The sequence below is a fragment of the Papaver somniferum genome, chromosome 1 (assembly GCF_003573695.1).
Source record: "Papaver somniferum cultivar HN1 chromosome 1, ASM357369v1, whole genome shotgun sequence".
NCBI lineage: Eukaryota > Viridiplantae > Streptophyta > Magnoliopsida > Ranunculales > Papaveraceae > Papaver > Papaver somniferum.
The window spans coordinates 219618877-219634469 of NC_039358.1; the positions used below are offsets into that span (position 1 = coordinate 219618877).

Sequence of the window (15593 nt, forward strand, 5' to 3'; positions counted from 1 at the left end):
ACTAAAAACTAAACAGCAAAAGAAAGATGACAATGAAGAAAACAGTGTGAACAAGATAAATGAACCAAGACCTAAGGTCAAGGGCAAGGGAGATGGTGAAGCTAACAGAGCAAGGCTAAGGCATTCATCTAGAGTGGGAAGAGAACTAGCTTGCTCATTGTCACTAGTGAGCACTAGTTTCTCCCCACTACTCAATCAACACAATGCACCTAAGCATACAAAAATGGAATGGCAAGATAATCAGCTTGCTATGAGCACTGATTTCTTCCATTACTCAATCAATTCAGTGCTTCAAAGGTTTCTAGCCTAGCATTCCATTAAACTAACAGCAGTGAACTAAACATTAACATTACACAAACATCAACAGGAACATGCACATTTAACAGGAACATCAACAGAATATGAAAACAGGAAATTAAAACATGAAATTAAAACAAGCACATTAACAGGAACATAACAAACATTTAAACTACTAAACAGGGAATGTAAATTGCAAAACCTAAATTGAAATTTAAGAACTGAAATTAAAAATTAACAGAACTTGAAAGTTCTGGACACTGGCTAGTCCAGCATAAAGTTTTACAACAACACCCACAAGGCTATTTATACCCACAGACACAATTAGGGTTCTACCCAAAAAAAATTCCCAAATTAACAGTAGACTAGGGTTTGATTTTTTTACCTAATTTGATGTAGCAACATCAAATTAAACTCGACCCATTCTTCCTCTGACTCTCCTGGTGCCTTTCCCATGCTCCTATTTCATCTCTAGGTCACCTATTTCATCAACCTCTCACGCCTAGGGTTTCATGGATGAAACGTGAGAGATGGAGGGAATAGGGGTCTAGATAGGTAGGGAGTGATGATGTGGTGTTTGGTAGTGATTTGGTGGAGGTTAGGTGGTAGAGATGGTGGTGACAAAGGTGGAGAAGGTGGTGGTGTACGGTGGAGAAGGTGGTTCTGCACACAGGGTATGGTGGTGAAGGAGAGCTCGACTGTTTTGGGAAGAAGGGGGGGTGTTTGGTTAGGTCATAGGGTTCGGGTGCTCCAGTGTGTGGCGGCTTCATCGATTTTTGATGTTCAGCGAGACTAAGCCGTGAGATGTGGAGCTGGTAGGTAGATCGGACGGTGATGCGGAGGCAAGCGAGGAGCGACCGTCGGATGAAGTGATACAACGAAACGAACGGTGCTAGATTAGGTTAGGTGATGTAGTGTAAGGCGGAGATATCAAACTTTGATGAACAACAAGGGAGCAACCGTTGGAATCAACTACCATCTAATCTGAAGGCTTGGAATTTCAGCGCTGTGGTGCTTGGCAGAGACTTCAGATTTTGATGCTCTATGAAGGAGCGACCGTCGGATGCTTCTGAGAACTGATCTGATGGCTGAGAACGGAGGCGTTTTTGTGTGTAGAAAATGAGGTTGTGCGCACCATTCTTCGCGGCTTCCTTGCGTGAATTCTCCCGGCTTTTCACTACTTTTCTGCTCTTTTTGCTCCGCAAGTCATCCAGACTTTATTTATTACCTAAAAATGCAAAATTAATTAATAAAAATATTTATTCTTGAAAACAATGAAAATACAGAATATGGGATAAAATGTAGAATTAATGCATAAAAGATGAGTTAAATGCCAACAAAAAGGGATAAATAAATACAATATTTGGCACTCATCAAATACCCCCAAACCTGAATTTTACTTGTCCTCAAGTAAAACAAAACTAAGGAAATCCTAACTATACCACTGTCGCTGGTCTCTCGAATGCATTTAGCGTATGCACTAAGCCTTTTAAACCACTAAGTGTCCCTAGTGGACGAGTTGAAGTCTCGTGAAGGTTTGCTTAGAACGTACCTACAAAGTTCTAGGTCAAAATATAAGCTCAGATTCCATCAAATGTGACATGTGCAAGTCAGTTAAGCTCACAGCAAAATGGAGATGTCAATCTAGCTATCAAGGCACAATCCTAGCACTGATAACAAATAAAGACATGTGATAAGAGTGTAAAGTGTATCTACACATGTGTAAAGAAAGATCTGAAGTTATGACTACTAATCACCAAGAGATAGTTTCTCAGGCTAAGAACCAAGGTCGAAATCTAGCTAGCTGTCCGGACTTTACGAGAATTGTGAATGAGTTGGAGGTATTTCACAATTACTCGCGTTGTACATCAATGGCATACACCCTCCTTGCTTATTACAATGAAACAACAAAATGACTATTTACATGACTCTTATTTACATTGACTACTCTCTTTTTATTTTTGGAACAAGAGATGATGGAATTGATAAATACTTGATTTTTTTGTATTTTTCTGATATTTTTTTCTCTCTTTTTTTTTTTTTTTTTTTATTTATTTTTTTTTTTATTTTTTTTTTTTTGCACAAGAACACACTTTTGATACAAATACAAAAGGAAACAAAAGATTACATGACACTTTGCAAGAGGTAGCCCTTTTTGATGCACCCAGTTAAATTCGATGGTTGTCTTTTTAAATTTAACCTCCATCTTCTATCCCAACCAACCAAAGAACAAGCTAGTCAAGTTTCGTTCAGTATTCTAAAGTGATTGGCAATCGTAACTTCCTATCAAACACCTTGAAGATCGAGGCCATACATGTATTGGTAGATCGTGCGCGTGCAAATTTCTTATCACTATGTGAATTGTGCTAGAATCAGGGTGCCTAAATATCTAGACTAAGACTCCTAAAAAATACATATTTGCACAAGAGTCAACATTTCAAGGTAAATGAGCTCCATTTTTTTATGTTTTTTTATGTTTTTTTTTTTTTTTTTTTTTTTTTTTTTTTTCATTTTTTAATTTTTTTGAATTTTGATTTTTCAATTTTTTTTTTTTTGAAATTTTTCAATTTTTTCAAAAAGAAGAAGGAGTTCGTTTTCAATTATGGCAAATTATCATGGTATCTACTCTATACCCCCAAACCTAAACTAAACATTGTCCTCAATGTTTCAAAATATGGAAAGAATTAAAATGCAACATATGGAAAGGGACATGCTGAGTAGAGTAAAAGGAGAGAGAATACCCGATTTCGGCGAAAGCAGACTTAAAACTCCGTTATTCAAGGCAAAAATCCAACATATTTCAGCCGAGATCATATTGGATTAGCAAAATATATACAAAAGGAACAAAAGGGTTTTTAAGAAATTTTATCTACTGGATTATATACAAAAAATTCACCATACACTAACAATCTAAAGAGTTGAGGATCAACCCAGAAGAAAAAGTGTAAAGACATAGAAAGTTTCAAAACACTAAAATTGAACTGAAATGAGAGAAAAATAATTTTTTTTTTTTTTTTTTAACAAAGAAAATAAAATTTGGTTTTTGAATGGGAGCAGAAGAAAATTTTGTTGTTTTTTTTTTTAGAAAAAGAAAATAAAATTTGGTTTTTGAATTGGGAACACGCCCACTGTTGTCCTCTAATGGAATGGAAGGAAGGCTGCAGCCCACGAAACACTAAGTTTTAATTTTGAAAGTTTAATTTGGCCCAGTTGGTTAAGGCCCGACGTTTGTTTTAAAACTTTGGTTTCGAGGTCCACTCTTGAGTGGAAACAAGCCCACAATCGGTTACAAGCTCAGCTGGGTTTAAACCCAGAGTCCAAAATACAAGTCCAATGAAAGAATTTAAACAAGCCCACAATTAAAAAAAAAAAAAACAAGCCCACAAATAAATTATTACAAACCCAACAGAAAATAAGAGAAGCCCAAAAATTGGCTTTAATATTACAGCCCACAATTAAAAAATTGGAAGCCCACAATTCGGGTTCTCTTAAATGGGTTACCTTTTAAGCATAGCCCAGCTGCTCTGATATTGTTGCAAAAACCCAGTTGGGCTTTGGTTCTTTTCCTTGGTGGCGTCCCAGCAGAGGAAAAACAGGTTCAGAACAACAGGTCCAACAGCAAATGAAGTGAAGCAGATGCAGATGCAAATGCTATGCAGTGAAATGCAAAAATAGCTAATAAAACAACAAGAAAAACACAGCACCAATCCCCGGCAACGGCGCCAAAAACTTGGTAGGCCTCAAAGATGTTATATTTAAGTGCAAAATGGTCCCCGGCAGCGGCGCCAAAAACTTGGTGGGCCCGGAGGAGTGTATAAAATTAAGCGATAAAAACGCGGGCCTACAGTAATACCGCAAGTGCACGGTCGTCGGTTGTAGCTCGTGCAAGTACGGGTCGATCCACAGAGATCGGGTGTGTTTTGTTGTTTCTAGCTATTTGGGCTCTAAATTGCTATTGGGCTTCTAATTGTGCTTTGGGCTTAGTGGGTTTGTTTGGATTAACTGTGAACTTATGGGATTTTGGTCTTTAGAGTTGCACTGGGCTTTGGGCTAACAGTGAACTGAACTTGGGCTTTTGGGATTGCTGTGAGCCAAGCTCAGTTGCAGCAACAGCAGCAGCAGGGGAAGGGGAGCAGCAGCAGCAACAGGGTTGCAGCAGCAGCAGCACAAGGCAAAGAAGAAGGAAAGCAGCAGTACTGCAGCAGCAAAGCTGGAGAAAACAGCAGCAACAGCAGCAGCAGTGCAAAGAGAGCAGCTGCACAAGCACTGAGTAGCAGGGTAGGGAAGCAACAACAGGGCAAAAGCAACAGCACAAGGGCTTCTGGCTTAGTAGCAAAAGAGGAGTGTAAACAGTGGCTCTAGGCCAAATTGGAAGCAAACCAGAGAACAAAAGAATGGCAAAAACAGCAAAGATTAAACAGACTAAAAACTAAACAGCAAAAGAAAGATGACAATGAAGAAAACAGTGTGAACAAGATAAATGAACCAAGACCTAAGGTCAAGGGCAAGGGAGATGGTGAAGCTAACAGAGCAAGGCTAAGGCATTCATCTAGAGTGGGAAGAGAACTAGCTTGCTCATTGTCACTAGTGAGCACTAGTTTCTCCCCACTACTCAATCAACACAATGCACCTAAGCATACAAAAATGGAATGGCAAGATAATCAGCTTGCTATGAGCACTGATTTCTTCCATTACTCAATCAATTCAGTGCTTCAAAGGTTTCTAGCCTAGCATTCCATTAAACTAACAGCAGTGAACTAAACATTAACATTACACAAACATCAACAGGAACATGCACATTTAACAGGAACATCAACAGAATATGAAAACAGGAAATTAAAAGTAAATAAGGGAAGCAACAGAATATCAACAGGAAATCAACAGAATATCAACAACAGTGCAAGGGAAGCAACAACAGCAGCTTCACAAAAACTTGGTGTGTCAGGAAAAGAACTACCTAAACTAGCCTGCAAGTGCACAGGGAAGTTGAAGCAAGAAAAAGTAAATAAGGGTTTGTCCACAGGGACTTGGAGGGTTTGCTAAAGTTTTCTTTGGAGAATTTCTAATGTTATCTGAGTTCAAAGGAGCTAGTGACAAAAGTTGATAGAAAGGATTGAGTTACTAGGGTTATTAAGTCCACCTCTAACTTACACCATGTATTCACTAGATTATGCTATTCTTGCCTTATAAGATGCAAGGATTAAGATTCCATTCTTGGTTCTCTACATCTAAGGAGTTTCTCCTATAGAAAGATCAAATCAACTACAGTATGACTCCAAAGCACTAATTGTCTTAGTTAAGACACAACTAGTCAAAGGATTAAGAGTGGTCTGCTTTAACATGAGTTGAAGTTTTATCAACATGCTATAAGTCTAACTACAATGTATTCATAACATACCATGTATTCATAACATACAATGTGAAAGTAGAATGATGATTTACTAACTTTGATTCTTTCCTAAACTGGTTTATCAATCAAGAACAACATAATCATAGTGTAATGCATAACAGTAAGTTAGGGCTTCCTCAAATCCCTAGCAGATGAAACTAGAACATATACATGACCATTATCATCATAAACACAAACACAGTCTAGGTAAAAAAATATCAATTATCAAATTAATGTTGCAAGCAGTAAAATTTATAAAAACTTGGTGTTCACTGGCTAGCCCAGAGATGCCCCTTACAACACACCCACAACCTTCAATTTATAGTCCACAACACTCAATTAGGGTTCTACAAGTTTCCCCCAAATCAGTCAAAATTAGGGTTTACCAAATCTTACCTAATTCGATGAAATAACAGCTCCATCACGTCGACCCATCCTTCTATTTCTCTTCCTGCTCCATATCCTGCTCCAATTACTTCTAGATCATCAACCTATTTCACCAACTTCACACCTAGGGTTCAGTGGCATGGAAATAGATGAAATTAGTTGTTGAGGAAGATGTAGGACGTGGTAGTGATGATGGTTTGTGGTTGTTAGAAGCCATGATGGCTTTTGGTGGGAGTTATGGTGGTGAGAAGGGGTAGTGGAGGTGATGGTGGTGGCAGAGTATGGTGGTTGCAGAGGGTGAGGGAGAAAGAAGTCGATGGAAAGAAGGAGGGGAGTGTTTGGCGATGGGTATAGGGTTAGGTTGCTCGGGTGTGAGGCGGGCTCATCAGATTTCGATGTTAGGCGAGGCTGAGCCGTGGGATGTGGAGTTGGTAGAATAATCTGACGGCGAGATGGAGTGAAGCTTGTAGCGACCGCTGGATTATATAATACAACAAAATCAACGACGCCAGATGGAGTTAGGTGTTGTAGTGTTAGGCGGAGATATCAAACTTCGATGCACAGCAAGGGAGCGACCGTCGGATGCTTCTGAGAACTGATCTGACGGCTGAAGACGCAAGCGGGTATGGATTTGGGTTTTAGGCTTTTGGGTATAGAATATGGGTTTGGGAAATGAGTTTGGGCTTGGAAAACCTTGAGCCAACTTCTTCTTTAAGAACAACTTTCTTCTTCTTGAGCCCATTTCCAGCTTTTTGGACGTGCGCTCCATTCTTTGCGGCTTCCTTGCGTAATTCCTCCTGGCTTTTCACTACTTTTCTGCTCTTTTTGCTCCGCAACTCATCCAATCTTTATTTATTACCTAAAAATGCAAAATTAAGTAAGAAAAATATTTATTCTTGAAAACAATGAAAATACAGAATATGGGATAAAATGTAGAATTAATGCACAAAAGATGAGTTAAATGCCAAGAAAAATATATAGAAATATGCACTTTTTAGCACTCATCAAATACCCCCAAACCTGAATTTTACTTGTCCTCAAGTAAAACAAAACTAAGGAAATCCTACCTATACCACTGTCGCTGGTCTCTCGAATGCATTTAGCGTATGCACTAAGCCTTTTAAACCACTAAGTGTCCCTAGTGGACGAGTTGAAGTCTCGTGAAGGTTTGATTAGAACGTACCTACAAAGTTCTAGGTCAAAATATAAGCTCAGATTCCATCAAATGTGACATGTGCAAAACAGTTTAAGCTCACAGCAAAATGGAGATGTCAATCTAGCTATCGAAGGCACAATCCTAGCACTGATAACAAAAAAGACATGTGATAAGAGTGTAAAGTGTATCTACACATGTGTAAAGAAAGATCTGAAGTTATGACTACTAATCACCAAGAGATAGTTTCTCAGGCTAAGAACTGAGGTCGAAATCTAGCTAGCTGTCCGGACTTTACGAGAATTGTGAATGAGTTGGAGGTATTTCACAATTACTCGCATTGTACATCAATGGCATACACCCTCCTTGCTTATTACAATGAAACAACAAAAGATGACTCTTTACATGACTCTTATTTACATTGACTATTCTCTTTTTATTTTTGGAACAAGAGATGATGGAATTGATAAGTACTTGATTTTTTTGTATTTTTCTGATATTTTTTTTTCTCTTTTTTTTTTTTTTTTTTTGAATATATCATCGTTTTTTTTTTTTTTTTTTTTTTTAGTGGTAAGTATAGTGGTAAGTATTCCCGCCTGTCACGCGGGTGACCCGGGTTCGATCCCCGGCAGCGGCGCCAAAAACTTGGTAGGCCTCAAAGATGTTATATTTAAGTGCAAAATGGTCCCCGGCAGCGGCGCCAAAAACTTGGTGGGCCCGGAGGAGTGTATAAAATTAAGCGATAAAAACGCGGGCCTACAGTAATACCGCAAGTGCACGGTCGTCGGTTGTAGCTCGTGCAAGTACGGGTCGATCCACAGAGATCGGGTGTGTTTTGTTGTTTCTAGCTATTTGGGCTCTAAATTGCTATTGGGCTTCTAATTGTGCTTTGGGCTTAGTGGGTTTGTTTGGATTAACTGTGAACTTATGGGCTTTTGGTCTTTAGAGTTGCACTGGGCTTTGGGCTAACAGTGAACTGAACTTGGGCTTTTGGGATTGCTGTGAGCCAAGCTCAGTTGCAGCAACAGCAGCAGCAGGGGAAGGGGAGCAGCAGCAGCAACAGGGTTGCAGCAGCAGCAGCACAAGGCAAAGAAGAAGGAAAGCAGCAGTACTGCAGCAGCAAAGCTGGAGAAAACAGCAGCAACAGCAGCAGCAGTGCAAAGAGAGCAGCTGCACAAGCACTGAGTAGCAGGGTAGGGAAGCAACAACAGGGCAAAAGCAACAGCACAAGGGCTTCTGGCTTAGTAGCAAAAGAGGAGTGTAAACAGTGGCTCTAGGCCAAATTGGAAGCAAACCAGAGAACAAAAGAATGGCAAAAACAGCAAAGATTAAACAGACTAAAAACTAAACAGCAAAAGAAAGATGACAATGAAGAAAACAGTGTGAACAAGATAAATGAACCAAGACCTAAGGTCAAGGGCAAGGGAGATGGTGAAGCTAACAGAGCAAGGCTAAGGCATTCATCTAGAGTGGGAAGAGAACTAGCTTGCTCATTGTCACTAGTGAGCACTAGTTTCTCCCCACTACTCAATCAACACAATGCACCTAAGCATACAAAAATGGAATGGCAAGATAATCAGCTTGCTATGAGCACTGATTTCTTCCATTACTCAATCAATTCAGTGCTTCAAAGGTTTCTAGCCTAGCATTCCATTAAACTAACAGCAGTGAACTAAACATTAACATTACACAAACATCAACAGGAACATGCACATTTAACAGGAACATCAACAGAATATGAAAACAGGAAATTAAAACATGAAATTAAAACAAGCACATTAACAGGAACATAACAAACATTTAAACTACTAAACAGGGAATGTAAATTGCAAAACCTAAATTGAAATTTAAGAACTGAAATTAAAAATTAACAGAACTTGAAAGTTCTGGACACTGGCTAGTCCAGCATAAAGTTTTACAACAACACCCACAAGGCTATTTATACCCACAGACACAATTAGGGTTCTACCCAAAAAAAATTCCCAAATTAACAGTAGACTAGGGTTTGATTTTTTTACCTAATTTGATGTAGCAACATCAAATTAAACTCGACCCATTCTTCCTCTGACTCTCCTGGTGCCTTTCCCATGCTCCTATTTCATCTCTAGGTCACCTATTTCATCAACCTCTCACGCCTAGGGTTTCATGGATGAAACGTGAGAGATGGAGGGAATAGGGGTCTAGATAGGTAGGGAGTGATGATGTGGTGTTTGGTAGTGATTTGGTGGAGGTTAGGTGGTAGAGATGGTGGTGACAAAGGTGGAGAAGGTGGTGGTGTACGGTGGAGAAGGTGGTTCTGCACACAGGGTATGGTGGTGAAGGAGAGCTCGACTGTTTTGGGAAGAAGGGGGGTGTTTGGTTAGGTCATAGGGTTCGGGTGCTCCAGTGTGTGGCGGCTTCATCGATTTTTGATGTTCAGCGAGACTAAGCCGTGAGATGTGGAGCTGGTAGGTAGATCGGACGGTGATGCGGAGGCAAGCGAGGAGCGACCGTCGGATGAAGTGATACAACGAAACGAACGGTGCTAGATTAGGTTAGGTGCTGTAGTGTAAGGCGGAGATATCAAACTTTGATGAACAGCAAGGGAGCAACCGTTGGATTCAACTACCATCTAATCTGAAGGCTTGGAATTTCAGCGCTGTGGTGCTTGGCAGAGACTTCGGATTTTGATGCTCTATGAAGGAGCGACCGTCGGATGCTTCTGAGAACTGATCTGATGGCTGAGAACGGAGGCGTTTTTGTGTGTAGAAAATGAGGTTGTGCGCACCATTCTTCGCGGCTTCCTTGCGTGAATTCTCCCGGCTTTTCACTACTTTTCTGCTCTTTTTGCTCCGCAAGTCATCCAGACTTTATTTATTACCTAAAAATGCAAAATTAATTAATAAAAATATTTATTCTTGAAAACAATGAAAATACAGAATATGGGATAAAATGTAGAATTAATGCATAAAAGATGAGTTAAATGCCAACAAAAAGGGATAAATAAATACAATATTTGGCACTCATCAGTGGTAATCCGTGGTGATAATCGGAAGTGGTGGTGGTTATATATATATATATATAGAGGTGGTTATTAGGTTGGTTTTAAATTAAATTAGGTTAAGGGTAGGTTAGTCATTTCAACGTTTTAGGACACCCCTTATCGCTATAGGAAAGGTGGCCTAATAAAACCATGGTGCCCAAAAAATCATTCCAAAAAAGCGTCAACAGCAGGATTCGAACCTGCGCAGGCAAAGCCCAACAGATTTCGAGTCTGTCTCCTTAACCACTCGGACATGTTGACATGTTTTGGTCCTATATCCGATTTAATTTTATTTATTACAAAGACACAAAATTTAAAGCTTCAAGAGAGCAATTTTTTTCCTTCAGTTTTTTCTGGCATCTCACACTTGTTGTGGGTTAGTCGGTAACTGTTAGTATTGGCGAGAATCAATTTATTATGTCATTTCAGTTGAATTTTTGTTGGATTAATGCACTCAACAGATCATTGGCCTCCTCTTTTAACATTGCCTTCATATTGAACCAAATAGTAGTCAATTTTCTGGCTGAATAACAACATTGGAGAAAGAGGTGTAACAGTAATAGTGCTGCAGAAGCGTAGAGCTATAATCGACTGCAATGTCCAAAGTCCTTGGTGCAAGGTAGTATCCAAATGCACATATACATATTTAAGCGTCCTTGAAGTCACTCACACTATGTACTTGATTCTGAATGCAATTGTGTTTTGTTAACTTTTGGTCCAACATACTTCATAAAACCAGATCATCAAAAAGTCACAGATTCTGACATATGTTGAGATGCCAGAAAAAAGAAGAAAGAACTGGATGTAAAGAACAACAAGGAAAAAGAAACAATACATGTCTAAAATCTCAGTCAAATGTTATTTCCATGTGTCCCAAAATCTTAGCTTCTCCATATGCCTAATTACTTACTTGTTTGTTTATATACTAACAATCTTAATTGTCCTAAAATCTAAGCTTTTCAAGATTTACTGAGTCTGGACAAAAGGACCAGTGGCAGAACTCAAGCCCCTACCTTTCTATAGGGGAAACATTGAGAGGCAAATTGGCTTCATATACATGAGCACATAGAGAAAAATAACTCAGTCAGAAATAAAAATATGCGAAAACGAACAACAAAAAATGAAAACAAATCTGAGTGCAGCATCTGCAGTTGTGGATCATCAGATCCTACATGATTGTGGTATATAATCTCCTATTACAACACAAGGAAAAGTACATAAATAAGTAGGTCCTTGAGACAATGCAGAAACTCAATCAGTTTAAATTTCTCGATACAACTCTAGCCACCAATGATGCATTAACACCAGAACATATATTCTCATGTTTTGTGGGAAAAAACAGTGGTGAATTATGCTAAATTGCACAGATTAAGAACAAATTAGTTCAAGGATTTCATAAAACTGAGAGCTTACCAGAATTGGATCCCCGATAAGAGCACCAAACTATTTTTATTTTCAATCTTTTAGTAAAGTTCATTCCAGTATTCTTTTTTCCATTTGGTTACGCCTCCAGTCAACTAAAATATCCATTAGCGATGCTAACTAGTACATTCTGCTTCCTCATCTCTTACCATAGTCTTATTACCGCAACAACTCTTTTTTTCCTTTGCAGCTGGAACTTCTTTAACCTTGCTCCCGCAACAAACTTTACCACCTGCCGCACCAATACCACTGCTGTACTCTTCCTTCCTCTCCAAAAACTCCCGATTCTCCTTCCAAACTTCTCCATTTGAATAAACCTCCTTCTTAAATATGGGAACCGAAGCCTTAAGCTCATCAATTACATACTTACACGCATCCAAAGCATCATCCCTATGAACCGACGAGATAGCAACAAAAACACTAGTCTCCCCTACAGGCACTGACCCAAGACGATGAGCAACAGCAATCGATTCCAAACTCCAAGACAACCGAGCCGAAGAACAAATGGATTTAATTTGACGTTCAGCCATTGGTACATAAGCTTCATACCGTAATTCAACAACAGTTTTCCCTTCAAACGTATCACGTGTAGTACCAGAGAAGGTTGCAATTGCACCTGATTGCGGGTTACTAACAAAATTTATATATTTCGCAATGTCAACCTTAATGTTTGCCTCCAAAATTTCTACCAGAGTTTTCTCATTTTCGCTATCCATTTCTATATAAGCTCCCCTTCTTGATGGTATTTACAGAGAGTGAAATTTGAATGAATCGAAGTGATTGGTACCTGATAAGTCTGAAATTGATATAGTACAATTTAACAATCTTTAACACTACGGCATAATCTGATTAGATATCTAACAAATCCATGAACTTATAAAATTAACTTAATTAAACATTGGGAGTGAATCCTAATCCTAGTTTTCGATTGAAACTCAACACCCTAAACTTAAACTCTGTTTGATTCACAAGATTACTGAAAAATTGAAGGAAAAGATTAATCGGGAAATGGTTTCATACCTTAAATAAGCTTTGAAAACCCAGCTTGACAACGAATCGATTCTTCCTGTTTAAGAATCAAATCCGGCTTGAAACTTGAAAGAGAAGGAGAGGATGAGAGTGAAACAGTGATAAGAATATAAGATCCTACTTTGACTTGCTAGTTGCGAGAGGGGTCGGAATTTGCCAACTCAGCCGCTCAGGGACCAGGCCTGTTCAAATAGGCTCATTCTTGAATCCAGACCTTTATGCCCCGCTAACTCTCAGTCCTAGACTTCCTAGCAGCTAGCTCAATGACTGCCAGATCTGGCATTCCTTTATAGCATACACATGCTAGTTTAGATACGGTCGTGTTCATTCTGATTAAAAACCGAAATGCTATTCACAGCTCTACGACAACGCACTATTCACAGCTCAACAACATCTACACCCCACATCTATCAAATGGTGAACCATTTTATCCATCCGTGAATTCCTCCTTAACAACCTGAACCAATACCCTCTCAACACCTAGCATTGAGTGCTAAATAGAGCTGTGAAGGGAGTGCTGAATAACATTTCCGATTAAAATCTAATGTAAAGTAATACTTATAATTGAAATTAGAATGTTAAATTATAACAAAACACTATGAAACAAAAGTAACCAACCTTCAAATGATGATTCTTCTATCCTTGGAACAAGGAAGATACAAAGATTTGAGGTTCTTCTCTAATAATCTTCAAATTTCTGCCCAATTCTAAGATTGGAAACTAGAAGATAATAGATGCATCTCTTACAAATCGATATTTCTACCCAATTACAAATTGGAAATAACAAAGTGTAGGGAGGCTCTTCTCTTAGGAAGGATTTAGGGTTCTTACACCACTTTTCTAAACAAACCAAACTTGAAAACTAGAAGAGCTAGAGTTTAAACAATAAATAGTAAACAAAAAGGACAAAGGTAGGAAATAAGGGAAAGAAGGGGGTAAAAGAGTAAATACAAAATAAATGGTATATATGAAAAACCATTATGCATCATCCTTCCCTCCTTAAGTGAAATTCGCCCTCGAATTGTCCATCTCTTCATCCATAGACTTGTCACCCCAATATGGAACCAAGTTCATAACATTAAAGACGTCGGGCATACGAACATAGCTTGGTAAGTTGAGTCAATAAGCATTATCATTTATCTTTTCTCCAATTGGAAATGGTCCAGTCTTCCTTTTCTTAAGCTTGTTGTACTCACCCATGGGAAACCGTTCTTTAGTAAGAACCACATAAACAAGATCTCCTACTTCAAACTCAACCATGCGTCGTCCTTGAACAACCTTGTTCTTGTATTTCCTTGATGAAGCTTCTAGATGCTTTCGGGTGCTTTCGTGTATAAGGTGGAGTTGAGAAACAAAGTCTTCCGCCTTAGCATTTGGCATTTTCAAATCCAGTACTAAAGACAAGTCAAGTGGTACTCTTGGATTGAACCCGTACACCACCATGAATGGTGAATAACCACTACTCCGGTTTACCGCATGGTTGTAAGAAAATTCCGCCTTGCATAAAACTTGGTCTTATGTCTTCAAATTCTCCAAAAATAAAATGAACTCACTAGTGCTTGAACTTCTTCCCTTATTGGAAACTACTCGACCTCGATTTCTTCCTTTATAGTTACTCACCAAGTCTAGCCTCTTGTGGTAATAGTCAAGTGCATACCCAAGAAGCAAACAACCATCAAGTAGTTTTTCCAACTTTGAATGTGACTAGTGTTATTATACTTGTCTTCAAAGGAATCCCAAGTTGGATCATCATAAGTTAATTTCTCATTTTCTTTGCTAATACTTGGTAAAGAGCTTGTTAGTGGGTGAACTTTTGTTTCAAATTTCATCTCTTTAATGACATTTTCGGATAGGCATAAACATAACTATCGGAATCATTAACAAGCTTGCTTACCTTTCTTCCCATGTTACAAGTGGTTTGGAATGCATCATTCCTTGTCCCTTGATCAACATTGTCAATTTCAAGCATGGAGTATTTTTTTACGACATCCAGTCTTTGTATTTGATAACCGGTGATAAATTCTTCTTCTCTTTCTTCACTAGGTTCTTCATCAAATATGGGTGGCGACGTAGGATTAAAATAAACACTATTACCAATCTCACCTTCCTCACAACTTGAAAAAATATCAAATTTTGGTAGAGATATTTTATCAAACACCTTATAGGCAACTTCTTGATTCTCATGCCCACAAATAGAAATTGAATTCTCTAACTCCATTTCATCTTCATAATCATTAGAGAGTTCAAATGAGTCCATATAAATGCTTTCCAACTTCTTAATTTTCTCTTCTACTAGTTGACACATTTCATCAAACATCTTGTGTCTTATTCTATCTAACCATTCTTTTACTTGAATTTTACTTAGTATTACTTTCCCATCCATTTTCATTCTTCTTGTTGATGCCATAATGTAATCACTATATAATTGAAACATCCAATCTGAACAAATTATCAAGCAAATTAAACACAACCCAATGTAATTGATTATCAAATAAGTAGTCTCTACTAAGAATTAATATCTTCACTAAACCTACCCCCAAAAATCAAACCAAAGCTCTTGATACCAACTAATGTAAAGTAGTACTCATAATTGAAATTAGAATGTTAAATTATAACAAAACATTATGAAATAAAAGTAACCAACCTTCAAATAATGTTTCTTTTACCCTTGGAACAAGGAAGACACAAAGATTTGAGGTTCTTCTCTAATAATCTTCAAATTTCTACCCAATCCTAGGATTGGAAACTAGAAGATAATAGATGCATCTTTTACAAATTGAAATTTCTACCCAATTACAAATTGGAAATAACAAAGTGTTGGAAGGCTCTTCTCTTAGGAAGGATTTAGGGTTCTTACACCACTTTTCTAAACAAACCAATCTTGAAAACTAGAA

General features: G+C 38.3%; 1 protein-coding gene and 1 non-coding gene across 3 annotated transcripts; both read right to left on the minus strand.

Annotated features, from left to right (window-relative positions):
* Nucleotides 1-10427: 10427 nt before the first annotated feature.
* On the minus strand, nt 10428-10509 carry TRNAS-CGA. The gene has a single exon. It is a non-coding gene; the product is annotated as a tRNA-Ser (tRNA).
* An 810-nt stretch (nt 10510-11319) lies between these two features.
* On the minus strand, nt 11320-12847 carry LOC113316394 (molybdopterin synthase catalytic subunit-like). Of its 2 annotated transcripts, none has more exons than XM_026564585.1 (2): nt 12691-12847; nt 11320-12466 (listed from the first exon to the last, which is right to left on the minus strand). In XM_026564585.1, exon 2 carries the CDS (start codon nt 12384-12386, stop codon nt 11787-11789), a length of 600 nt encoding a protein of 199 aa, XP_026420370.1. In that variant the 5' UTR covers nt 12387-12466; nt 12691-12847; the 3' UTR covers nt 11320-11786. The 2 variants fall into 2 exon arrangements, with proteins under 2 accessions (XP_026420370.1, XP_026420374.1); XM_026564589.1 differs by having other exon boundaries at nt 11320-12457; nt 12691-12836.
* Nucleotides 12848-15593: the final 2746 nt, after the last annotated feature.